Raw genomic sequence first — 27,102 nt, 5'->3', positions numbered from 1 at the left:
TCACTTTTGCCTATTTGCAATGCTATAATCCTAACAATTTTTATAATAGAATGAAACAACTTGTATAGATCTCCTTCCAACCTGGTCTTTTTCAATCAGAAAGTTAACTGTCATTAAATTTGTATTCCTCAAAGGTACATCAAACTGGCTTTACACTAACAGTACAATGTGTGATTATTCACTATATGCCAAATAATTGGCCGGATTAAGACACTGGTTTTAACAATAAATTTGATACCCTTCTCTCTCTAAAAATGGCTGCAGATTTGCAAAACCATAATCCCAACCCTTTTTTCACACTTATGACCGCTGCAGCATCCCCATGGTCACCTGATCAAAATTCAGATGCTTGCATCTGACTCATACTTGCGTCCCAAGATCATGTGATCCCCTTTTGTGGCCTTCTGACAAGCAAAGTCAACGGGGAAGCCACATTCGATTAACAACCGTGTTATTAATTTAACAACTGCAGTGATTCACTTAACAAATGTGGCAAGAAAAGTCGTAAAATGGGGCAAAACTCACTTAACATGTGTCTCACTTAATGATCAAAATTTTGGGCTCAACTGTGGTCGTAAATTGAGGATTAGCTGTTTTTGCAATGCCATAATTCCAACCATTTTTATAAGTGAATGAATATAGCACTCCTTCCAACCTGCCCTTTTTCAATCAGAATTAAATATTACTAAACTCATGTTCTCCAAAGCAAACCGGCTTTATATATAATATATAAGTGATTATGCACTACATGCCAAATAATCAGCTCTGTAATCATTCATCATGTCAGGTGAGAAGCAATTGCTATGTCAGAACAAGGCTTTTACCCTTCACTCTCTAAAAATGACTGGAAATGGGTCTACCACTTCTGCATATTTGCAATGCCATAATACTATCCACTTTTATAATAGAATCAAACAAATTCTATAGCTTTCCGTCTAACCTGGCCTTTAACTATTACTAAACTTATATTCCTCAAAAGTGCACCAAACGGTCTTTATATTAACAGTATATATATATATGTGTGTGTGTGTGTGTGTTTATGCACTCTATGCCAAATAATGCAATGCCATAATACTATCCACTCTTAGAATAGAATAAATCAAATTCTATAGCTTTCCTTCCAAGCTGGCTTTTTTCAAATTCTATTTATTATCTTAATAATAAATCTGACACTTACCCATCGCTCTCTAAAAATGGCTGGGAATGGCTGTACCACTTCTTCAGATTTGCAATGCCATAATCCCAGACATTTTTTTTAATAACAGAATGAAACAAAATTCCTTCCAACTTGGCCTTTTTCTATCAGAGTTAACTATTACTAAACTCACATTGCCCAAAGGTTGCACCAAACCGGCTTTATATATATTATTTGCACTACGTGCCAAGTAATCGACACTCTGATCGTTCAACATGTCAGGTGAGGAGCAACTGTTATGTCACTGATCTTAAACAATAAAGGTGAGTGTTACCTGTAACTGAGGGGCTTGTTTTGAGGAGGGGGAGGCAGTGGCAGCATCATTTCCATGGCTCCAGGGCCAAGTATGGGGGAAAGGGCTGCTTAGGAGGAAAAGGAAGGGGGAAATATCCATGTAATCAGGTCGTGTCAGGCCACCTCTTCAACCCCAGCTTGGGAGTTTCTGGAAGAGAACTTGGGGTGGTAGCCATAAGCCACATGCAAAACATATAGGTAGTCATCAACTTACAATGATCTGTTTAGTGACCATTCAAAGTTATGGTGGTACTGCAAAAATGTGACTTAGGACGGTTTTTCACACTTAAAATCCGTTGCAGCATCCTGCGGTCACGGGATCCAAATCCAGGTGTGTGGCCACTGACTCTTATTTATGACGGTCCCCTTTTACGACCATCCGTTAACAGGAAGAGCCAGATTCACTTAACAACTGTGCTGCTAACTTACCAACCTCAGTAAATCATTTAACCACCGTGGCCAGAAGGGTGGCAAAATGATGCAAGACCCGTCTCACTTAATGACAGAAATCTGAGACTGCGTTATGGTCGTAGGTGGAGGACTACCCGGTATTTTATTCTTAACACACAACACACACACCACTGTCCTAAAATGCCACAGGAACCCCACCAGGCCTGGCTCGAAGGAGACCGAGCTGGCTAAGGACCTGCTCGACGAGGGTCCGTCCCCACCGAGGTCTCATCTTTGGGGTCCGAGAGGCTCCGGAGGGACTCAGGTCGCCAGCGGGGGGCAGAGGAGCCGCTCGCCTCCACCGCATCCGGGGGTCGCGAAGAAGACGCGGCTGCCGAGCCTTCCTCGAAGGGCCCCGAGACTCGCCCGGGAAAGAGAAGAGAGGAAAGACCCGGCAGCACCAGAGACCTCTCCCAGCCCTCACCGAAGCTCCGCGGCCTCGGCGGCCATGGCAACCGCCCCGCCCCGCCCACCCGAGATCACGTGGGCGGGAGGGCGCCCTCTCCGCGCAGCCGCAGAGCCGCCGACTCCTCCCGCCGCTGACGGGCCGCGGCTGCCTGTCATCGCCGCCGGCGCGGGGGCCTTCCGGGCGGTGGCCGAGCGAGGACTGTGGGCCGGGCCGGGCGGAGCGCCTGGGCGAAGGCGGCCATGGGTCCCGGAGAAGGCGCGGCTGCTGCCGCTGCCGCTGCGGCGGCGGGGCCTCCGGGCCGCGAGCAACTGCTGCTGTTGTCGGGCGCGGCGCTGGCCGAGCGCTACCGGCGCATCTACACGGCGGCGGCGCTGAGCGAGCGCGAGCAGGCCGCGCACCTGGCCGGCAGGTGAGGCTGAGGGGCGGCGGCGGCGGTGGAAGAAGCGCGGTTGGACTGCCCCGCCTCGCCTGGCCCAGCCGGCGACGGCTCCTGCGGGGGTCCCGGCGCCAGCCGTGCAGCCCGAGAGGCGTCTGCGGAGAAGGGGGTCTTTTGGGCGGCACGCCCGCTGGAGACGCCGCCCCCCCTCCCACTCACGAGGATGGGGGCCGCGTATGAGGCCTCCCTGACCGCGCTGCTTTTCCCTTCCACGAGGACGGAGCTCTTGCGCCAAGAGCCAAAAGGGCCCAGGGGTAGAAGGGCTTCTGCTGCCCCCTCCCCCCGTCCCTCCCCTCCTCCTCTTTCTCCTCCCCCCACCCCCTCATCTTCCTCTCCTTCCTCCCCCTTTTCCCCTCCCCTCCTTCTCCCCTCCCCTTCTCTTGCTCCTACTCTCCCCCTCCCCCTCCTCTTTCTCTTGCTCCCCTCCCGCCCCTCCCCTCCTGCCTCTTCTCCCCCTCCTTCTCCCCATTTCCCTCTCCCCTCCCCCTTTTCTCCCCTCCCCTCCCCTCCAACCCTCCCCTCCTGCCTCTTCTCCCCCTCCTTCTCCCCCTTTCCCTCCCCCTTCTCTCGCTCCTACTCTCCTTCCCCTCCTCTCCTCTTCCCCCTCCCCCTCCTCTTTCTCTTGCTCCCCCTCCTCCCCCTTTCCCTCTCCCCTCCTTTCTCTTCCTCCCCTCCTGCCCCTCCCCTCCTGCCTTTTCTCCCCCTTTCCCTTTCCCCTCCTCTTTCTCTTGCTCCCCCTCCCCTCCTGCCCCTCCCCTCCTGCCCCTTCCCCCCTCTCCTCTTTCTCTTGCTCCCCCTCCCCTCCTGCCCCTTTCCCCCTCTCCTCCTCTTTCTCTTGCTCCCCCTCCCCTCCTGCCCCCCTCCTGCCCCTTTCCCCCCTCCTCTTTCTTTTCTCCCACTCCCCCCTTCTCTTCCCCCTCTCCATCCCCTCTCCTCCTTACCTTTTCCCCCTTCTCTCCCTCCTCTTTCTCTTCCTTCCCCTCCCCGCTTTCTCCCCTTCTCCTTTCCTCTTCCTCCCCCCTCCCCTCCACCTCCTCCTTCCCCCCTCCAACCCTTCAGTCTCCCCCTCCTTCTCTCCTCCCCTCCTTTTCCTCTCCTTCCCTCTCCTCTCCCTCCCCCTGTTCTCCTCCTCCTCCCTTTTTCTTATGGGGGGGGTCTGGGGGTCTGGTAGGGCATCGTGGGAAGAGAAGAGCATCCCCTTGGTGGTGATAGAGGCAGGAGAAGCCCAAGGGCAGCAAGTTGGCATCTCTATGAGCTTTTCTTGAATTACGCAGCTGTCTCCTCACCTGCGCTGCTGCGTCTCATCCCTGTTCCTCTCCCTCCCTTCAGGTGCCATTCGGGTACCCGGAGCTCTTACCTTCCCTGGGTCAGTTTATAATTTCTGTGGCGAACACCTTTGCTGTCCTGTTTACTGCCCACATTTTGAGTTGGGATGGAAAGGCAGGTGGATAAATGTGCGGGGACGTTCTTGTGAATTGCTCTGATGAGGTTACTTAATTTAGGTAAGGAAACATCTGCAGGGACCACTAATTGCTCTCTCTCTCTCTCTACTATAACTTTACTACATCCTCTTCTGCGGAATATGCGATAGCTGAGTTGTCAAAAGTACTAAGCTTCGTTCTTTAAATTTGCTGCAACAAAGAAAAGGTGATAGCGTCATCCTGATGTGATTTCTTTCTTTCTTTTTTTTTCTTGCTAGGAGCTTACTATTCAGACTCTTGTAGCCATTTCGTGCTTATGATTTAAGCTTGGGGGATAGCATTGCACCTTGCCTTGTCTGTTTACATGTTGAAGATATGCAAGAGAGGCATTATTTGTCTGGCTAAGTTGCAGGCTTCCAAATTAGCTGTGTCATCATATTGAGGGTTTTAGTATGGCAAGTGAATTATATTGGGGATGATGATGATGAGTGGCAAGCCATCCAAATGGAATAAAATAAATAAATATCATCATCTAAAATTGCAAAACCATGTAAAATTTATGCCTACAAGATTAATATACCAATTGTTTATGAATGCAAAAATGTGGTTGCTTCCTTAACTTGATTTTCTTTAGAATCATTTTGCATTTGTCAGCAATTACATTTTATTATGTTTCAAAAGATGCTTACTTGAAAATGTTTTTACTTTGTTATTCAGTTGAAAAATTCTCCTACTATAATTTATTGATTAGTAAAATGGAACGGATGAATATATTTTTTTCAAATGTTGCAGACCTCAGATATCTTCAAATGTTGGGACCAGCAATATATTGTGGAGAATTAGCATATTTTAATCACGATTACTACGGATGTTTAAACTTATTTTGAATGGCTGTTTGATAATGGACTTTTGTATGCTATCATGAATCTATGAGAGTTGGTGACCTGTAAGGGCAACAAATAAATAATATTATGCATTGCCTGCTTGAAGTATATATGGTTGTAAGCTCTGAGAGATTTGCTGATCAAAGTAATTCAAACCATTTGTAATTATGTTAATGGAGTCTTTTTTTGTGTGTGTGTAAGAAGCTAAGCAATTAAGGTGTAAATATTCTTGGAATGACTGTATTTTGTCTTTGGGTTAGCAATGACCTCACCCATATTGTAGAAAAGGGGGAAGATGTTGCTAAGGCAGCATTTAAATTTGTAGGTGACATTGGCCGAAGTATTTTCTACTCGGTATTTGATAACTTTCATTCAGAATTGATGCTCATCCTTCACATGCAATAATTTAGTCTTGTTGAAGAGATGGGTTTTTTTTTTTTAAAAAGGGGAGGGGGATTAAGCATAGTATTTTGGAAATAGGATATCTATGCATTATCCATCCATCCATCCATCCATCCATCCATCCATTTATCATCTATTATCTATCTATCTCTTGGTACTTCCTTTAGCCATGAATGTATTAAGGTAGGACATCTTTGGCCTTCTTGGGGACCCTTGCAATCATTTCCCAGTTCTAGAAGGAATATTTGTGCAGATATTCTGGTCCTGTGATATTTTGCATTCTCTTTTCCTGGCTCAAATTGACGCTATCTATTTCAAATAAAAGATATACTGGCCTTTCTTTACAACAAGCACACATACAGTAACTTTTGCAAAGTAAACTTTTGTAAATTCAGGCATGTTCCCAAGTAAGAACATGAAGCTTGCAGATCTATTTCTATCAGATTTAGCTTTTTAAGAAAAACACTTGGTAAATATACACGTATATCACAGAATAACATTTCAGGGACTAGCTTATGGCATGCCCTCGTGGGTTTATACTTTGCATCAATTTCTTTTCCGCAGGAACTGCTCTATTAGAAGGGAAAAGATATTCTAGCATCGTGAAGTTGTAATGAATGAATACAGGCATACAATGAATTTGAGAAACAGTACCCATCCAATAATCTAGATTTCATACTAATTTGAGTATTTTACTCCCTATCCATTAAAAAAATGCTTCTGAAAGACGAGCTACAAATATCTCAATGCAATGAATTATTTTATAATGAAATATTGAATCCAAATATTACTAGTACTATAGATATTTCCATGTGTTCTGCTTCCATTTGGGATGGCTGTGTCTATAAAGAGCTAGCAATTACAGTTCTCTGGGCTTTAATCAAACTCTCCCCCCCCCCTTTGTAATTTTGAAAATTAATTCTATAGACTTTATTTGTGTGCTATTTGGAAGGAATTTATTTAATAAAATTTTGTGCAAGTAGAAGAATTTTCAGAGATGCTTTGTTTAAATGTATAATGGAATGTTTTTAATGGCTTACATCAGGGGTTTCCAACTTGTGGAAGACTTGTGGACTTCAGCTTCCAGAATTCCCCAGCCAGCAAAGCTGGGAGTTGAAGTCCACAAGTTTTAAAGTTGCCAAGGTTGGAGATCTTTGCTTTACATCATTGTGATTGCTAATAAGGGGCAAACACTGTCATGTTAAATGTACAGTTTGACATGAAATGTACATTGTCCATCCCACACCCAGTTAGAACCAGATAAGAAAAGAAGGAAAGAGATATATCTTTTGTCTCATCTCTTGTTACCTTCTGCGAGTTGAGAAACTTCTGATTTGTGGAATGCTCCCTGCATAAATTTCTTTGTAGCTGTGAAAGAGAACAGAACTGTTTATCCATGTGTGAATATTTGTCTCCTGCCTTCCCTCCAAGAGCCTGCATAGTCTGCCCTCCTTGCTTCCCCCTTGTTACCGTTTTAGCATCTCATTGATGAGAAAGGTTGGGCCAAGAGCTCTGGTAGCCCACCAGTTGAGCCCCATGGAAGAGGGGCTCTCTGGGCTGTACTCCCAAGGAGATGTAATCAGGGCTTCCTCAATACCAAAAAGAAACAACAAGAACAGTTGGTAGAAAAGGCAATGTTTTCCTGAATAGTTTTCCTTAAATTGGAATGACAAAGTTCTGAAAGAAATGCTCAGATGCTTATTTATAATATGAATTGTGAAGATGGGGTGTGAACTCTCCCATGGCATCTGCCTATTAATGATGGGAAGTGAATTTGAAGTATTTTCACTGGCAAAGCGGTTCCTTATGACTTCTAACAAGGTTCTGGTCCTTGAGGTTTCTGAGGAAACCTCTGGCTTCTTCAGAAGTTGTCAGAAGAATGAAATTCATGGAAAAGATGGCAAAGGGAGTTTATTATTTATTGGGTTTTTTTAAATCCCACTTTTAGAAGTTCACCCAAGGCAGCAAACCTGCATAAGATCCCTCCCTCCCCACTATTTTCTCACTTTCTATTTCCTGAATAGCTTTTAAACCTATTCAGGAAGTGTTTTTACAGTTTTAGCAGATGGCATCCCTACAGCATGAAATAAGTGTGACTTGGTCTTTTGCAAACTTTGCACAGAAGGGTCTCTTCTGTCACCCTAGCCGGCTTTAACAGAAGCACCATTTAGCTCAGCTGTGGACCACGGATTCTTCCCCCCAAACACCATCAGGCTGTATGGAAGATACTCTCTTAGAGGAATTTTTTAATCAGAATTTCCTTCAGATTAAAAAAAAAGAAGAACTTCAGCTGCCTTCTGCCACTTCAGTTTCCCTCTTCCTTAAACCCTCTGAAGATTTGAAAAAATCTGAAACCGGGTTTTTGTGATGTAAGAATGACTTTGAGGGACAGGAGAAGATAGGAAGTGGTCAGATAATGGGAGGGGAAGCCCCTAGTACCTTAATGGTCAAAGAAACCTAGGAACGCCCTGCCTTGATTAATCAGATGCTTAAAAATGAAGGCAGAAAGTTTGTACTTCCAGACCTGCGAAGACTCTGCTAATGTAGCCTTACAATGAAGTAGATTTATCTCACCAAATTATTTGCATTTCCTCTCTGGTTTACCCAGGATGGCTGACCAAACGTATGTGCAAATTGCACCTGGCCATTGCAGCCATTTTTGTAAAAGGCTGCTTAAAAAAAAAGATTGATAGAAACACAGCCTTTGTTAAGAGCAGAGACTTTCAGTGGGCAACCTGGTGAATTATCCAGAGCATCCTTTTGTCATCCCCATCCCACCCCTTTATACTTCCCAAAGGAAAGGGAATAGCTAGATCCTGCCAGAGAGGGGTAATCCTTAGAGACAACCGCTCTTCTTGTCACCCCCCCCCAACACCCTCCATCAAATTTTTAGCATGTTTGGAGAGCAAGAAGGAACCAGCTATGGTCCAGTTCATTTTCTGGATGCTTTCTGCAAATAGCAGCAACTGCTCTCATTAGCATCTTCCTACACCCTCTGAAAGAAAGACCTGTTCCCGTTGCATTGCCCTAAAGGCATGCTATCCTTTAAATCCTTTTATATATATTTTTTTAAAAAATGAAAACTGAATAATTGTCTCAGGGCCCCTTAGAATCTCCTATAATTTGCAAAAATGCTGGTCAGCCTGATTTGAATTTTTTTTTGATAATAAAAAGGTGAATGGCTATAACTGAGCTAAAGTGGGTCTGGGCAAGCAGGTATTATGCAAGTATTTTCCTTCATCTAACATTATCTAGCACAGGAAAAAGTCTCCCCTACCTGGTATGCATAATTGTTGCTGTTGCTCACAGTTGTGATTCTGACTCTTCGCAGCCCTGTGGACCAGGCCTTCCTGTCTGCTGCTGTCTACCGGAGTTTGTCCAAATTCATGTCCGTTGAGTTGATGACCCTCTGTAACCATCCCATCCTCTGTTGTCCCCTTCTCCTTTTGCCTTCCATCTTTTCCAACCTCAGGGTCTTCTTCAGCAAGTCCTCTCTTCTCATTTGGTGGCCAAAGTATTTGAGCTTCAGCTTCATAACTCTACTTCCAAAGAACAGTTCAGTGTTGACTTCCTTTAGGGTTGACTATTTTGTTCTCATTTTTTTTCTCTTTTCACCAATCATTTTTTCCTCCATTTTCTTTACTATAATTCACCAACTGGACTTTTATTTTTCCTTTTGCTTTGAAAATAGTTGAGTTGTTGACAACCCGGTGCCATTAAGAGTTGAGGGTATTATCTGTCTTGGCTGCGCATTTCCACAGGTTCGGGGCAGTCATTATTGCTGGAAAACTGGAGTTTGAAAACTGGATTTAGTTGATGGTTGAAAGTCCCCTAACAACATGACAGAAATAATGATGAAGCAAACAGAACCTATGATGAGAGCAGCAGCCACCAGGAGGGGAATGTCTTACCAGATAAGCTCCAGAAGGACATCCCAAAGGTCCTTTTTCAAGAGGCAATTGGACTTCCTGGTTTTTCTTTGAAGACATTTTGCTTCTCGTCCAAGAAGCTTCTTCGGCACTGGATGACTGAGAATCTCCATAAACCTCCAGAAGGACCCTTGACCTCTTCTTCTGAATTCATGGACTTGGAGCTAGTTTTCTGGAATGTGAGGTCAAGTGAAAGCCAGCCTGTTTGGGATGATGGATTGTTGGCTCAGTAAAACACAACTCTATCTTGGCCTGGATCTAGGCACAAAGTTGACGTTATTGGGAGACAAACCCACTTTCCTAAGTATCCTTGGTGGCATTATAAAGCTAGACCTTGGCTTTTCATAATTCTGCCTTCCTATAAATGGGCTCCAGAAGGGATGCTCTTTGGGGAGATGAAGGCTGAATTCCATGTATTCAGGCTTCTCAGTACAGGGACAATTTAAGAGATGCTTTGGAAACGTTGTGCCACAAACTAGGGATTTGAAATTCATTAATAAAATGTTTATGCTAATCCAATACCATCTGTTAGGGCATAAATATACAAAAGGCACAACATGTTTTAGAGATGGAATATAACTCAGTATCGATGGTACATCGATAACTTCCTAGGTAGATAAATCATACCGTTTATAAACAATGGAAATGCCACGAAACAGAAAAGAACATTTTACTCCATGTGGGGCACATGCAAAAAAATCTCAGAAGTACTGGAAAGAAAATTTTGGAAATTAAATTTGAAATGAAATCACATTTCTTTTCATTAGGCATAATATTTAGAAATCAAATAAGTTTTTTTTAAAAAAAAACATTTTGTTTCTTTTGTTTTGCTTCTTATTTCATTAATTTGGGCAAACAATAATAAATAACAGTATGCTGGAGCCTTAAATATTGAGCTCAAGATGGATACTTTATTGTATAATAAATAGTTTGTTGTATTTTGCAGCGGTTTATTAATGCCACATCTATCTTCGGTTATAAAATGTAAACATTGCATATCTCCCTGATATTTGAGAAATTATAGATGATATTGGTATAAACCATTTTTTTTAATATTTAAAGTTTAAACATTAAGAGTGTGAATCATCTCCAGTCAGTGCAGTTTGAATAACATTGCCTTCAAATAATCTAATATGCTAATGATGTTCTAGAATAATACAATACAACCAATTAAAAGGGAAAAAATAATTCATAACATTTTTGTGCATTATTTATTTCTTCTATTTATCCCCACAATTGCTTCCGAAAGAAGAACTAGTCAGGAGCACTAAAGAAAAGTGCCCCTCCTTCAACCAGAGTACAGGTAGTCCTTGACTTACAACAGTTCATTTAGTGACTGTTTGAAGTTACAACGGCACTGAAAAAAGTGACTCAGGACCATTTTTCACAGACAAGACTATTTCAGCAACCCTCTGACCATGTGATCAAAATTCAGATGCTTGGCAACTGGCATGTACTTAGGACAGTTCCAGAGTTCCAGGTTTATGTGATTCCCTTTTGTGGCCTTCTGACGAGCGAAGTCAATGGGAAAGCCAGATTCACTTAACAACCATGTCGCTAAATTAGTAACTGCAGTGATTCATTTAACAATGGTGGCAAGACAAGTTGTAAAATGGAGCAAAGCTCAATTAACCTGTCTTACTTAGCAACCAAAAAATGTGGGGTCAATGGCGGTCGTAAATCGAGGGCTGCCTGTACTGTATCAGCCTAAGCAGGTCCATTGTTCTCTTTTCTCTTGTGCCTGAAAACTCTGTTTCATTATCTCATCTCCTCAGTTTAATCAGCAGTTGGTCTTGGTCCAGAATGGCTTTGGGAAAAATATATATTTTACATATGCAAAAATTAACAAAATCGGCAACTAGCTAAGGTGCCTAAAAGCTGGTGTAGAGTGAACATGCAGGATGCTTGCAATTGTCCTAATTTTGCACACTTCTTGCCTGTGCTTCTTAGTATTTTTCCACCCCCCTGGTCTTGCTTTCCTTCAAAGCGGTAATATCACCCACAAGTTCTAAGCAAATCCACTATCTTCAGGGTGGCTGAGTTTGTCTCAGAGATTTCAAATGCAGCTCGAGAGCTTCCTATGCGAAGGTGCCCCACTGGATACACAACTTTCTTTGGTAGAAAATCAGATTGTGATCAGGGCAGAGCTTCACCGGGTTTTGGCACCCCTGGCCATGTCTGTAGGATGTTGGTATGTAATACACCAGTGCGGGGGCAGTTTACACAGATTCCTTGAAGGGACATCACGAAAGGAGGGCGTGGGTTGGTAGGCAAAAGATTTAGTTGATAGCTTAAATCAGGAAAAAAACTTTTGAACAGGTAGAAATTTATCTCAATACCAATTTCACACTAGCAGTGGCACTTAGACTTATATATTGTTAGTTGCGAAGTCGTGTCCAACCCATTGTGACCCCATGGACAACATTCCTCCAGGCCTTCCTGTCCTCTACCATCCTCTGGTGTCCATTTAAGCTCACACCTACTGCTTCAGTGATTCCATCCAGCCACCTCATTCTCTGTGATCCCCTTCTTCTTCTGCCCTCTATCCTTCCTAGCATGAGGCTCTTCTCCAGTGAGTCCTTCCTTCTCATTAGGTGGCCAAAGTATTTGAGTTTTATCTTCAGGATCTGGCCTTCTAAAGAGCAGCCAGGATTGATCTCCTCCAGGACTGACCAGTTTGATCGCCTTGCAGTCCAAGGAACTTGTAGGAGTCTTCTCCAACGCCATAGTTCAAAGGCCTCAATTCTGCTGCAGTATATGCCTTTAAAGAACTGTTAATTCATACCGCTCATTGGCACCAAGCCATTGTGTCCAAGCATTTTTTTAAAAAAGCAAGAAACAAGCAGGGATATAACAAAATAACAGAATAATAGAGTTGGAAGTGACCTGGGAGGTCTTCTAGTCCAGCCCCCTGCTTAGTTAGGAGAATCTATACCATTTCAGACAAATTCAAATTCAAAAAGTTGGCCAGACCAGAATAAAATGTTGATGTTTGTACTATGGTCACTAATCAGAGTTAAGTGTGGTTTAATGATAGGAATTAAGGAAGGGGGAAAAAAACACCAGTAAGATACAAAGGAAGCACAGCAAATTGCAAACAAACAAAAGTGAAAAATTTAAAAGCATAAAAGTAAATCTATGTGTATAAAATGCAGAGTTACCTAACTGATAAATACATACAATTTATTCTTATAAAATAGCCTGCCAAGATTCTAAAATGCTGACTTTATGATTGTTAAAACACTGAGCTAGTTAAAACCTAATGCTAGAGGGATACAGTAACATATAAAGGAATGAAGTAGTTATGATTCTGCTTTTGAGGTCTCAACAGTTTGGAACGTGTATGCTACACTTACTGTACAGTTTTTGTCTCCATTGAAAGTAGTTGTGAACATTTCATGATATTTCTGGACGGGTTTAGCATCTGCTAAGAGGTGAAATGCAAGTTTTCTAAAGTACAGTAGCAAAAGGGGGCAAATTAGATCATTGCACCATCTGAGAAAAAAATAGAGGAGACCGTACATTTATTTAGACTTCCATCAACAAGCAAGCATAGATGAGCGGCTCCTAAATCAGCATTTTAGGTTACCATCCTTGTACAATTTCTCAAGGATGCCAAAAATGAAATCCTAAGAAACTTTTCAACACATGGTTTTAATCTATGCTGAGGGCCATCAACTTTCCAGAATGGTGATGCGAGACAGAGATCATTTTATTTTAGCATACAGTACAGTGTCAAGGCCGTTCTCTCTGGAGGAAAGGCCAAGGGCATAGGGGATCTAATCATACACCCAGGGATATAGAAAAAAAAAAACCACGACCGCATCATATAATCTTGGATCAGAATCCCTGCTTTGTTATGGAAGAATTAAGTATCTTCACTCTTAACAATATTTTCTAACAAGCCTATTTTCCAAAGCACCAGAGGACAGTACAAGAAGCAATGGGTGAAAACTAATCAAGGAGAGAAGCAACCTAGAACTAAAGAAACATTTCCTGACAGAATAATTAATCAGTGTAATAGCTTGCCTCCAGAAGTTTTGGGTGCTCCATTACTGGAGGTTTTTAAGAAGAGGTTGGAGAGCCACCTGTCTGAAATGGTATGGGGTCTCCTACTTGAGCAGGGGGCTGGACTAGAAGACCTCAAATTCCAGCTCTATTCTGATTGAATGATTGATTGAAATCTCTTTATCCGAAAGATTTAACAAAAGGTGTCAGATGTAAATAAGTAGGTATGTGTGAATTGGGCCTTGGATTTAGGAAACGGTTGGAGATGGAGAGCTTTATATTTGGGTCGTGAAAACAGTGGATTCTGGAGGCCATTAAATCCAATGTGTAAAGCTTGTGTGATACTTTTCAACTGAAATAATGTGTATTTACCTTTTTTAAAAAAAAACAGGTGCAAAAAACTTTTGAGCAAGAAAAAGCTGAAACGGAAGCAGAAAAGTAAATTGAAAATGAGAGCACGGAACAAGGTACCTTCTTTTGTTTTCTCTTTGTTTTTTTCCTATTGATATTTCGGGAAGGAATTAAAAAGTATATTAATCGTTTGACGAAATCCAAATTAGGCTTCATGTTAGAATTATATAATTCCTAATCTAGCGGTCCCAACTCTTTTTTTTAATGGGAATCATAAAAGTTTTATAGATAACATGTAATCCCTGGAAAAGTAACAGCCTGTTTCCTATGGTCTTTGTGCTCCCTGTGGATCTCCTCCCCTCTTTGGTAGTTAAAACACCTAAAAGTGAAAATACAAGTTACATATTTGATAACAGAGATATCGTAATCACAAATACACTGGAGAGAGGGGGTAGGTGGAGAGGAGAAAAGGCTGAAACATCATGAGAACATTGATCCTCACAAGAGGTTGAGGTTCCTACTTCACAGAATCTTAAGGGTTTTTTAAAATCATATTAAAAGTAGGGGTTCCTTGAGACGCTAGCAATAGCACTTAGACTAATATAAATGGGGTAGGGTAGCATAGAATAAAATGATAGTAACAGCACTTGGACTTATACCGCTTCACAGCCCCCTCTAAGCGGTTTTCAGAATCAGCCTCTTGCCCCCAACAATCTGGGTCCTCATTTTACCCACCTCGGAAGGATGGAAGGCAGAGTCAGCCTTGAGTTGGTACGATTTGAACTGCCGAACTGGTGGCAACAGTCAGCAGAAATAGCCTGCAGTACTGCATTCTACTATGTCCAGAGGATGGTAGAGGACAGGAAGGCCTGGAGGAACATTGTCAATGGGGTCGCAATGGGTCGGACACGACTTCGTAACTAACAACAACCACAACTGCATTCTAACTACTATGCCACCACAGCTCTAGATAAGATTAAGATAAGATAAGATATCCTTTATTGTCATTTTTTACCTTGAGCACACTGGCACACGTTAAACATTAAATTCTGTTGCCTGCTCTCAAAAGAAAGTATATATCAACCCATACATTTAGATAACACACATACACACATGCTGTAAACCTTTCCTTCCTTCCTTCCTTCCTTCCTTCCTTCCTTCCTTCCTTCCTTCCTTCCTTCCTTCCTTCCTACCTACCTACCTACCTACCTACCTACCTACCTACCTACCTACCTACCTACCTATCACTACCCCCCCACACACACATTAATCACTTTCCATAGAGAAAGAAGAGACTTGAGAGTTCACAAGTATACCACTCCATAGTGCTTTAAAGCCTTCTCTAAGTGGTTTACAGAGCCAGCCTATGGCCCCCAACAACCTGAGTCCTCATTTTACCGACCTCTGAAGGATGGAAGGCTGAGTCAATTTTGAGCCAGTCAGGATTGAACTCCAGGCTGTGGACAGAGTTTGCCTGCAAATACTGCATTCTAACCCCTGTGCCACCAGAGCTCCTAAGTGTGCTTAGAGGCCCCCTGGAGAATCTCCCATGGTTCTAATGTTCCAAGAGTTTCATCCTAGAATGTGTGATACAATCCACAAGGTCAAGGCAGGCTGCTTCCAAGGGTTCTGGAACGGCGTCTGAATGGGGTGACGTCTGTGGAGGAGCAGGAGAAGAGCCGAGGTGTTCTCCCATTCAAGGAGTGGAGACTTTAAATAATCCATTAAAAGGAGTCCTACGGCCACTTATGCTCAGAAAGGGGTGAGGATCCAAGCAGATAACCCCTGGGACAAGCTAGGATGGCATTTACTAGGCTGAGAATGATGGTTGTCGCCTCCTGATTTTTTAAAAAATACCCAAATGTGACTTTTTTAAAAATAATAATCTTCTTTATTACATATCCATAATTTTTTCAGAGTATTTTCCCCCTTTTGCTAAGTATCTGCAACCCTTTGAATTGTTGATGACTCTGCCTTTTTTAGAATAGTGGCCCGAATGACATACAGTTGCTGACACTTTCGTTTCAGAGCTGCTTATGCTGATGGTTTAAGGCAGCAGTCACCAACTGGTGGTCCGTGGAATTCTGGTGGTCCGTGATAAAATTTTGGTGGTCCGCTTTAGCCTTCTGGTGTGGGGCTTTAGGCGAAGGCTGGAGGGAAATGCCACTGGTGGTGAAGAGCCCGAGGACCTTGTTCCAGTGGGACTGCATCATGGCCTGGAACTGGCTGACCATCTCAGCCCACTGAGCCTCCAGATGCCACTACCTGGCCTTGCACTCCCACAGGTTTTCCCTCTGCTTGGAAAGTCTAGTCCTCCTCAGTGAGGTGCTTCTGCTCAGCCTCCTTCTTGGCCAGATCCAATTTGAACTGAGCTGTTATTGCCAACTCTTTCTCCGGGTGGCTGCTTAGCTCCAACAATTGCTTCCTGTTGGGGCCCTAAGGACAAGGAGTGGCTGAGAGGGGTGGGGCGAGTAGAGGCTGGCGAGGCACCCCTCAATGTGAGTGACATCAAGTTGGTCACGCCCACCCAGTCACATGACTACCTAGCCACACCCACACCACCCAGTCATTAGGCAGATCATATTAGTGTTCTGTGGGATTTATAATTATGAATTTAGTGGTCCCTGAGATCCAAAAGATTGGGGACCCCTAGTTTAATGGACTTCTCACAGGATCCCACCAAGAGCAATGCTGGATTTTAAAGAATTATTTTTGTGTGTTGGGAACATTTGTACTTTGAGCATTGCCACTCTGGGCTTTGAACATACTCTTGCTTTCTTGCTTTTCTTTGAACCAGGAAGAAATTTTTGACCCCAGCTTATCCATTATATTAAAGCAGGGAGGAGAATAAGCTTTTGACAAATCCTCTGTAATGTAAGATGCAGATTTTTTTCCCCCAGTTGATTGCAAGGCAAAAAATAAAAATAAATCTCTTGTTTCATCAGAGTGAAAGTCTTGATAGTATGGTATCCATACCGGATATCAAGCTTCACAGCAACCCTTCGGCTTTCAACGTCTACTGCAACGTGCGGCATTGTGTTTTGGAATGGCAAAAAAAGGAAACCTCCATGGCCTTGGCCTCCAAAAATACGGTGCAGAGCGGGGATTCGGACAGCGACGAGGAGGAAGAAGCCAAAGAGCCTCCCGTGAAGCTGCCAAAGGTAAGGGACCTCAGGCACGTCCGAAGGGTTCGTGTCTTGGAAATGTTCTGCGGGACAGAATTCAGAAGCACTTCTGGCTAAGGGGGAACTTCCTGCTTTCTGTTTTTAGATCATAGAAGTTGGACTATGTGAAGTGTTCGAACTGATTAAAGAGACAAGGTTTTCTCACCCGTCTCTCTGTCTGAGAAGTTTGCAGGCTCTCCTCAATGTCCTTCAAGGCCAGCAGCCAGAAGGCCTCCAGTTAGAACCTCCTGAAGTTCTAGGTAAGGTCTCCCACATTTGCTCAAAAGTCAGTAAAACAAGGCAGTGACTAGTCAAACCATGCCTGAAATCTTTTTTTTTAATGTTTTTTTATTTTATTTTTCCATCACCTCTCTTACATTATTAATCTCACAGTGTGTCATCTGGATACAGTTTTTGTGTCGTCACATTTAGCAGCTACATCATTTTAAATCTATTTTTATCTTGCCTTTACATTTACATTTCGATTACCTTTTAATTCAACTGCTCCCCTATAATTCTACACACATCCCCCAAATTATTCAGTTTTCTATTTCTTTTTGCCTATATTCATTTTCTATCCAATGATTAAAAACAACCCCATATCTTATAATACTCTGATTCTTCTTTCTCTTTAATTGCCAATATTGCCAATATTCATTTCTGCACAAATATTTTTTTTTCATTACCTCTCCCTCTGAGGGAATTTGTTTCATTTTCCAATTTTGTGCAAATATAATTCTAGCTGCATTAATTACATTAATAATTAAATATAGATTTTCTTTACTATATTGCTCTGGTAAAATACCCAACAAAAACAATTCCGGCTTTAAATCAATATGCTGCTGTATCATCCTTTCCAAGCACATTCAAATTTTTGTTTAATATTTTTTTGCCTCTGCACATGTCCACCACATATGGTAATATGATCTCGGCGTCTGGTGACACTTCCAACACTTGGTCGATTTATCTTTAAACATTTTGAAACCATGCCTGAAATCTTATCTTTCAGGCATGTATTCCTGTTTGAGTTGGAGCTCTTCCCTCAAAGCCCTTTTCTGACAAGAACTTCGCCTTTGCTCTTTTGAGAACTTCGTCAAACTCTTTGCAAAGATAAAGACAGTTTAACAAATACAGGCAGTCCTCGACTTGTGACCACAATTGAGCCCAACATTTCGGTTGCTAAGAGAGACGGTTGTTACGGGAGCCCTTCCCCATTTTGCCACCTTTCTTGCCTCAATTGTTAAGCAAAATCACTACAATTGTTAAATTAGTAACACGATGGTTCAGTTAATCTGCCTTCCCCATTCACTTGGCTTGTCGGAAGGTCGCAAAAGGAGATCACATGACTCCGGGACACCTGCAACTGTCCTAAGTACATGCCAGTTGCCAAGTGTCTGAATTTTGATCATGTGACTAATGGGAATATTTGCCATGGTCATAAAGGTGAAAAACACTCATATCCCAAATAGGCTTTTTCAAGAGGCAACTGGACTTTCTGGTTTTTCTTTGAAGACGTTTCACTTCTCATCCAAGAAGCTTCTTCAGCTCTGACTGGATGGTGGGGAATGGAAGGATTTATATTCCTTGCAGACAGCAGGTCATTTGCATCCTTTTAGAGAGCTGTCGAGGCCCCTTGGAGGTGTCCCGCAAATGACCAGCTATCTGCAAGGAGTATAAATCCTTCCATTCCCCACCATCCAGTCAGAGCTGAAGAAGCTTCTTGGATGAGAAGCGAAACGCCTTCAAAGAAAAAACCAGAAAGTCCAGTTGCCTCTTGAGAAAAGCACCTTTGGGGCAACCATGACCTGGATGACTGAGAATCTCCATAGGCGTTTTGTTCATAAGCCACTTTTATCAGTGCCGTTTTAACTTTGAACAGGCACAAAATGAACTGTTGTAAGTCGAGCATTACCTGTATACAAAAACTTTTCATTGGTTGTTGCAGCTGATACTTGGCAGCCAAAAGAGCAAGCGAGCAACTGCAGTGCAGCCTGTGCTGTGAAGTGCTGGCTTATATGTGAGGGCAGCAATGTCGCCTGCCTGTGATTACCAATGGAGTATCATCTTTTTCTTAGTGGGTGTTTTTCTAGACGGGGATGGAATGACTGAAGAATGGCCTCTGGTTAGAGCTTTTACCTATCTCCTTGAGTAGCTTAAAGTTATTATTTGCCAAAGGAACCTCAGTCCTTCCATCCGTTCACGGATATTTTGCCAGTGTGCCAGGCCACAGCAACGTCGCAGTATGCAAATCCCTCTCCTTGTGTCTGCTGTGTGCCTGCATGCCTCCATCACTCCTACTGCGTGTGTGTAAGTGACCTTTTCTTCTGTCTGCAGAGTCTCTGTTCCAGCTCTTGCTAGAAATCACGGTTCGGAGCACTGGGATGAATGACAGCCCCGGCCAGTCGCTGACCGCCCTTTCCTGTGCTTGCCTCTTCAGTCTTGTGGCTGCCTGGGGAGAGACCGGACGGACGCTTCAAGCCATCTCCGCTATCCTGACCAATAATGGGAGTCATGCTTGCCAGACCATCCAGGTCTTGTATTCTGCCTCATTCACGTGCAGGAATAGCTCTCTTTAAGAAACCCACTGTGTTTTCCAAGTCTAAAAATTCTGGAGGCAACTTTAGTTTTGTAAAGATTGCATCTGAAATACCGAGAGAGGGAGGAAGGGAGGGAGAGAGAGGGGGGGGGGGAGAGAGAGAGAGACCTATTTGGATTTGCCAATTTTGTGAATTTGACTTCTTTTTAAAAAAATCTTATTAACATCTCATTTGGAAATAACCTATATATGTATAAAAGTGTGTGTGTGTTCCAGCATAACTCTGGTACACAGATGACTTACTCTCTGGATACAAATACTGTGGGGGTAAGACACCCCTAACACCCCTCGGCGTGTCTATTCTGTAAGATACAGCCTGTTCCTTAAAATGGCTTCTACCGTACTGCTGTAAAATGGCTTCTACTGTACAGCGCAGTGGAGATGCCATGGTAATGGTTTCACAGTACTCCACAAGGGGCTCCCTCTGGTAAGGGGTAATATCCAACATTAGAAATTACCTTTGGTCCAGAAATTTTCAACAAAATCAGGGTTTTTCCTGTCTAATACAGGATTAGGATAAAAAAATACCTGAGCAATGCTGGGTTATCAGCTAGTTAGGAGTAAAAAAAAAAAAAAAAAAAGTCTAAATCAGTATTTGAGAAGTGTCACTAGTATTTTTGTGCTGACCTCTGCTAGTCTAAAGCCATAGAAAAATATAGCTAGTCTCTGGTGCTGAGGACAGCTCCTTTTATATCTAAGAACATTTGTAAAGTAATTTGAAGCAGGTTCCAAACCTACATTCTATTTTGATTGTCATTGACCCCAAATTTCCCCAATTTAATTGCACAAACTGGGAAGAAAAAATGTTTGGTATACACATAGTCCTTGTTTAGCAACTGCCTCAGTTCTCAAATGAAATTGTAGTAAACAGTAGGACCGGTATTGCTGTACAAGAGAATTTTATCTGAATGAGAGGGCATTTTTGTTCCCTCTCTCCCCGCCCCCCCAATCTTTCAATCATGTGGTTCACTTGGCCATCGCTCTGGAATGGATTGCAATTGCTAAAGGAGGACTACCTGGAACATGTTAAAGAATGAATATATGAACTTAAACCACCTTTGCCAAAGAAGGGGAAAAAATCTAGGAACCCATCTAACGTTAATTCCTTCTGAAGAAAAGGTGGTTGCAGTTACAGCAGATAATTTTGAATAACCAGGCCACCATTTTTTTCCCTTGTATTGATTGAGCAGCTTTGCAAGGAGATCCACTGATTCTTGATTTTATATTTTTTCCCCCTCTTTAATATTTTTTTTTAGTTTATTTATGTATTAATACCATAAGATACAAAAATACAAAAGAAAATAGTAGGAAATATAGGGGACGGAAAAGGGAAAGGGAAAAATGTGGGGAAAAGGGGAAAAAGAAAGAAAAGGAAAAACTCCCTTTGGTGCAGCAGAATAAGATAATAACATCAAACCTTAACTTTTTCAACGTTTACATTATAGTATAAGCTAGCTATTTCTGTAACAACAAATTATGCAATCGGTAAACCCCAAATCAAAGTTTCATTTTTTCCTCCACCTCAAGCATGAAGTCCAGAAGCGGTTTCCAACTGGAAACAAAAGTAGTTACATTTTTGTCTCTAATCAAAGCAGTCAGTTTTGCCATCTCTGCTGATTCCATCAACTTTTGCAGCCATTCATCCATTGTGGGAGATTCTTGAACGAGAAACAAAATCTGTTGTTACCTATTGCTTTTTCCTCTCCCCCCCCCCCCAAAACCGGCTGCCCTCCCTACTGACCCATCCACTTTTCATTTTCAGTTTTGGTAGTTTAAAGTTTTTAACGATAAGCAATAATTTTGGATTATTGCTGTTTTTCTCCCTTAGGTGCCATCTATTTTAAATTCCCTTCAGAGGAGCGTGCAGGCGGTTCTGGTTGGCAAAATACAGATCCAGGATTGGTTCAGCAGCGGAATTAAGAAAGCCTCCCTGATGCACAAATGGTCCTTGAAGGACATTTCAGTCGATGAAGATGACCCGACTCTGCTCCAGAGCGATGGCTACTTCTTGTATCTATTGTGCAAAGATGGATTGTACAAAATTGGCTCTGGATACAGTGGAACTGTCAGGGTAATGTATCCTCCGAGATAAAAGCTTACATAAGGTATTTTAAAATGTCTGAAGCTGGCCTGACTGAGGCCATTTTGAGATTTCAGCGCTGACAGAAAGAGGATGTGGTTTTATGAATAGCAAATCAGACGATGAGGTAAAAAAATCATGGAAAGATTTTTTTTCCCAGTCATTTTTTTTTCTTGTATTTTACTTTTTGGTTTGGAAAAAAAAGGCAATTTTAAGAATCTTACGATATTTTTATTGCTTTACAGGGCCATATATACAATTCCACATCTCGCGTCAAAAACAGGAAAGAGAAGAAATCATGGTTGGGTTATGCTCAGGTAAGAAAAAGGTTGAAAGTTATGGAGATTCTCAGTCACCCAGCTCATGGTTGTCCCAAAGGTGCTTTTTTTCAAGAGGCAACTGGACTTACTGTTCCCTGCTGCTGGCAGTCTTGCAACCCCGATATCCTGTCTATCAGATGTCATTATGAAGTTCTCACTGTACTCGTTGCTTTCAGAGATTTGTGATTCTTCTTGGCGATAATTTTAAAGTTTTTGCTGTCATCCGTTAAATATGGCATGCAATTATTTTTCTCCCTTTTCCTCCTGTTGGCAAATGGAGCATGCAGAACAGAAAACTCCAGTCAAAGGTGAAAGGGCATTTGGTCTGTCCCTGAGATTGCCATTCTGAAAGCTGTGATTTGGTGTTTTTCAGGGCTATTTGTTATATCGGGATATAAACAATCACAGCAGGACAGCCATAAGGATAAATCCCGAATCTTTGGAACAAGATGGAATAGTAACACTGCCAGGTATGCACAACAGTGCCTTGAACTCTTAACAATATTTTCTAACAAACCTATTCTTCAAAGCACCCGAGGGAAGGACAAGAAGCAATGGGTGGAAACTAATCAAGGAGAGAACCTAGAACTAAAGAGAAGTTTCCTGACAGTTAGAATCAGAGGTGGGTTGCTCCTGGTTCGGCCCGGATCAGGTGAACCAATAGTAGCAGTGGTGGGAAGCTCCGCCCACCTGCCTGGACGCTTCTGCACATGAACATAGTTAATACCGATAGTAAAACAAAACAAAAAGGAAAGCCACCACTGGTTAGAATAATTAACCAGTGGAACAGATTGCCTCCAGAAGCTGTGGGTGCTCCATCACTGGAGGTTTTTAAGAAGAGGTTGGACAGCCACCTGGCTGAAATGGTATAGGGCCGTGATGATGAACTTATGGCATGCGTGCCCAGAATGGCAGCCATGTTGCCTGGCACACACTGTGTCACCCGTTCCTCTTCCGGGTTTCTGGCGCGCGTGCATGTGCGATAATCAGCTGACCTTCATGCGTGTGGCAGTGTCGGAAACTAGAAGAGCTGGACTTCTGTTTTCCAGCATGAGCATGCACACTAAGCAGCTGATCATCGCACATGCATGCATGTGCGCTAGTCACTAGAAGACTAGCTGGCTGGGGCAAATGCATGCGCCAGAAACTGGATGTTTATTTTCCAGCATGCGCCTGTCCCCCTGGGTTGCGGCACAGACGAGCATGCACGCTCCCTTTTCCGCACTTGGTGCCGAAAAAGTTTGCCATCACTGGTATAGGGTCTCCTACTTGAGCAGGGGTCTGGACTAGAAGACCTCCAAGGTCCCTCCCAGCTCTATTCTGATTGAATGATTGATTGAAATCTCTTTATCCTAAAAGATCAACAAAAGGCATCAAATGTAATTTAGTAGAAACCACCGAGTTACAGGTTGTCCCTTCATCAAGGATTGGTTCAATGTTTCAGAACCAGAACACACCTTAGGTAAACATCAGTGGATGCATTCTAATAGCTGCCCCCAACGGAGAAAGAAAGGAAATGTTTTGCTTTCTGCTTTATGATCATACTAGGAAAAAACTCCAGGTCCGGTCTCTGGAAGACTGTCACCATCCTGTTCTTTTCACGTAGTTTGCATGTTGCTTCAATTTTGAGGACACCGTTTCCAGCTTGTAGACGTGGGGAAAGTTGGGAAAGACGTGGGAATGGGTCAGAAAGCCTCGAAGGCGTGGGGGGATTTAGGGGGTTCACGCTCGCTCTCAGCCACCATTGAGAAGATCTGGAGGAGATTGGTTGGCAAAACGGATGGGCTTCAGCGTTTTGATTTTTCAGCTTAAAAACGTGAACCTAGGAGTGTGCTTTTGAGGGGGTCTGGGAAATAGAATGTTCCTACTCCCATCCCTCCTACCCCAGCCCCAGTGAAAAGCAGTACAGAAATCTTCCATTCCAGAACCCCCAGGGGAAGTCAGATTGCCCCTGAGGGGAGGCAGGAGAAGGAGCCTCCTCTGAATGGGTCGTTGACCTTCCTCTCTGAAGGGAAGGGGCTCTCCCCGGAGGCTGAGGGTTGCTCTCGGCTATTCGAAACTCCTATCTCCTGATGATTAGCTGTGTGGCCTTAAATTTCCCTTTTTTAACCACCAGAACATACTGAACATTAGCTGATATTAATATTGGTCACGACCCCGTTCCTCGGTGGTTATTTGGATGATATATAGCAGCGATGGCAAACGTGCGCAGGGGGGGTTGTGTGCGGGTGTGCCACACCCACAGTGTAATGCGCGACCCCCCAGCGTGCATGTACGCATGACAGGCGCAACACCCCCATTTTCTGCATGCTTTTTTCGCCTACCCCGGGCTCCAGAGGCTTTATAGGAGCTTGGGGAGGACATAAACAGCCTCCCCCCGGAGGCCCTCTGGAGGCTTCAGCAGCTTCTCTGAAGCCTCCGGAGTGCGAAAACCTGGCCCTAAGGGCAAACCAGAAGTTCGGGAACGGACTTCCGGTTTGCTCGTAGGGCCGTTTTCCACCCTCTGGAGCCTTCAGGAGGCTTCCCTGAATGCTCTGGAGGGCAAAAAACAGCTCTACGGCCAAACTGAAAGTCCGTTCCCGAACTTCCTGTTTGCCTGTAGGATCGGCTTTTTGTGCACTGGAGGCTTCCTTGAAAGGCGGAAAATGCCCTTAAAAGGAGGCTGAACTCAGCTGGCCAACACGCGCATGAGCGCTGGAGCTGACAGTGCAATGCCTCGTGTGCCCTAACAAATGGCTCCATGTGCCACCTGTGGCATGCATGCCATAGGTTTGCCAGCATGGATATATAGTCATGCGAAAAAGAACATATCCCCTCTTTGAGTTCTGTGGTTGTGTGTATCAGGACATACCCTGTTTCCCTGAAAATAAGACCTCCACGGATAATAAGACCATTTGGGCTTTTGAGCGCATGCATTAAAATAAGCCCTCCTCCAAAATAATTGCAACACAGCAGCAGCCATAAAGTGACCACGCTCGCCGCCTCCTGCACCTCAAAAATAATAAGACCTCCCCGAAAATAAGGCCAAGTGCCCTGTCTTATTTTCGGGGAAATTAAAAAAAAAAAAGCCCTTGGCAGTTCCTAAAAGTAGGTCAATACAATGTCAGATGAACAACAACACATCATGCCATTTATTTTACAGAAAGAAAGCCAAGTATGTGTAATATGTCATCTGTTGTTCATTTGACGTTGTATTTACTTTTAAGAACTGCTAAGGACTGGATGATTTTTACAATGTCCTGATACCTAAAAACCAGAGAACTCAAAGAGGATGTACTTCCTTTTCCCATGACTAGAAATATGCTTTTATGCTATTCGGTAACAGTTCTTACAAGTGTAAGAACCACTTATAAGTGTAATCATTCAGTAGTATCCAGAGATAATGTAATGGTGCTGTATGCTGATTTCTTAAAATATTAGTTTGAAATATAACTTTTTCTGTATATATAGTAACAGTTGTTGAGGTTTTTTCAAGTGTGGTGGTTTTTTTTTACAGAATAGAACAACATATCTACTTCTGAAAGTTTTCAATGTATTTTCTCCCAAATTTTGAATCCATCTCTGTTGAGCATTGGAAAATGATGTATTTTATATGAAATGACCTAGCAATTATTTTTTTCTCTCCAGACTGTCAGATGGAAGGGCAAAACATTCTTTTTACTGATGGAGAATACATTAATCAGATTGCAGCTTCTAGAGATGTAAGTTAAAATTCCCTCTGATTTTTTTTAAAAAAAAAATATTTATGAGTTAAAGGGCTGGGCAGCAGATATTAAATATTCAGATGCTAGCTTTAACCCTGTCTTTACTGTAATTTTTAACTCGAATATGAAAACCCGAACTATAACCATAATAAGCTCTTTGCATAACATCAATAAGAATGTGCACGGTATTTGTGAACTATAATTATTTTATCCAGTGAATGTTAGGCATTGGGTTGCAGTGTCTGAGTGGGTCTAAATTAATTTGAAAATAATTCATTTGAATAGGGTTTTTTTTTTTCCAAGTTACTCCAAAGAATCACTGTCGTGCATAAGTCTTTTTAAGGGAGAGACAGTGCGGAAGAAGTAGGACTGTTGATCTGGTACGTTATGTGTTGCAGGACGGCTTCGTAGTTCGGATATTCGCAACCAGCACAGAACCCGCATTACAGCAAGAACTTCAGCTGAAGCTTGCCAGGAAATGCTTACATGCGTGTGGGATCTCGTTGTTTGATCTGGAAAAAGATTTGCACATAATCAGTAAGGAAATGATTTTTTTCTGTACGGTATTTTGCCTGTTTGTGGAGCATCCCTGAAAGGCAATTGTAGGAAGTGAGCAAACTCAGCAGGTAATTCGCTCAGTAGATAGGAAAAAAAGGTCAATCAATTGTTCTCCAGAAGAGCTTTCCGGAGAGCAGAATTGGCACCACCAGTGGGCCCAGGGTTGTTGGCCTTAGGCAGCCAGAGTCTGATGTCATGCACCCAGGATTTCCAGGGAATTAAATCAATCAATCAGTCAGTCAGTCAGTCAGTCAGTCAGTCTGTCTGTCTGTCTGTCTGTCTGTCTGTCTGTCTGTCTGTCTGTCTATCTATCTATCTATCTATCTATCTATCTATCTATCTATCTATCTATCTATCTATCTATCATCTCTCTCTTTCTCTGTATGTATGTGTCTGTCTGCCTGCCTGCCTGCCTGCCTGCCATCTATCTATCTATCTAGCTATCTATCTCCCTACCTATCATCTATCTCTCTCTCTCTCTCTCTCTCTCTCTCTCTCTCTCTCTCTCTCTCTCTCTCTCTCTCTCTCTCTCTCTCTCTCTCTCTCTCTCTCTCTCTCTCTCTCTCTCTCTCTCTCTCTCTCTCACTATCATCTCTCTCACTATCATCTCTCTCTCTCTCTCTCTGCATGTATGTGTGTGCCTGCCTGCCTGTCATCTACCTATCTGCCTGCTTATTATCTATCTTTCTATCTATCTATCTATCTAATCATCTATCTCACTATCATCTCTCTCTCTCTGTATGTATGTGTCTGTCTGCCTGCCTGCCATCTATTTTCCTGCCTATCATCTATCTATCTATCTATCTATCTATCTATCTATCTATCTATCTATCTATCTATCTATCTATCTAAATATCTATCTATCTATCTATCTATCTATCATCTATCATCTATCATCTAT

General features: G+C 42.9%; 1 protein-coding gene across 10 annotated transcripts in view; it reads left to right on the top strand.

The window, feature by feature from the left end:
- The first annotated feature begins 2,544 nt into the window (after nt 1-2,544).
- MYCBP2 (MYC binding protein 2) overlaps nt 2,545-27,102 on the top strand; it is a 144,914-nt gene continuing 120,356 nt past the window's right edge. For 7 of the 10 annotated variants that reach the window (XM_087726884.1, XM_087726887.1, XM_087726882.1 and 4 more), the window contains exons 1-10: nt 2,546-2,757; nt 13,820-13,895; nt 16,725-16,940; nt 17,050-17,203; nt 19,278-19,474; nt 21,368-21,610; nt 21,865-21,936; nt 22,313-22,409; nt 25,567-25,640; nt 26,042-26,180. In XM_087726884.1, coding sequence (XP_087583010.1) covers nt 2,588-2,757; nt 13,820-13,895; nt 16,725-16,940; nt 17,050-17,203; nt 19,278-19,474; nt 21,368-21,610; nt 21,865-21,936; nt 22,313-22,409; nt 25,567-25,640; nt 26,042-26,180 — 1,438 coding nt within the window. In that variant the 5' untranslated portion in view covers nt 2,546-2,587. Of the gene's footprint in view, nt 2,758-13,819; nt 13,896-16,724; nt 16,941-17,049; nt 17,204-19,277; nt 19,475-21,367; nt 21,611-21,864; nt 21,937-22,312; nt 22,410-25,566; nt 25,641-26,041; nt 26,181-27,102 lie in introns of all 10 variants that reach the window. The other 3 variants (XM_087726886.1, XM_087726885.1, XM_087726888.1) reach the window with 2 other exon arrangements.

The sequence above is a fragment of the Thamnophis sirtalis genome, unplaced genomic scaffold (assembly GCF_051295495.1).
Source record: "Thamnophis sirtalis isolate CommonGarterSnake01/CBP01778 unplaced genomic scaffold, rThaSir2_p1.2 scaffold_12, whole genome shotgun sequence".
In the NCBI taxonomy this organism is placed as follows: Eukaryota; Metazoa; Chordata; class Lepidosauria; order Squamata; family Natricidae; genus Thamnophis; species Thamnophis sirtalis.
This window is presented reverse-complemented; position numbering and strand designations above follow the sequence as displayed.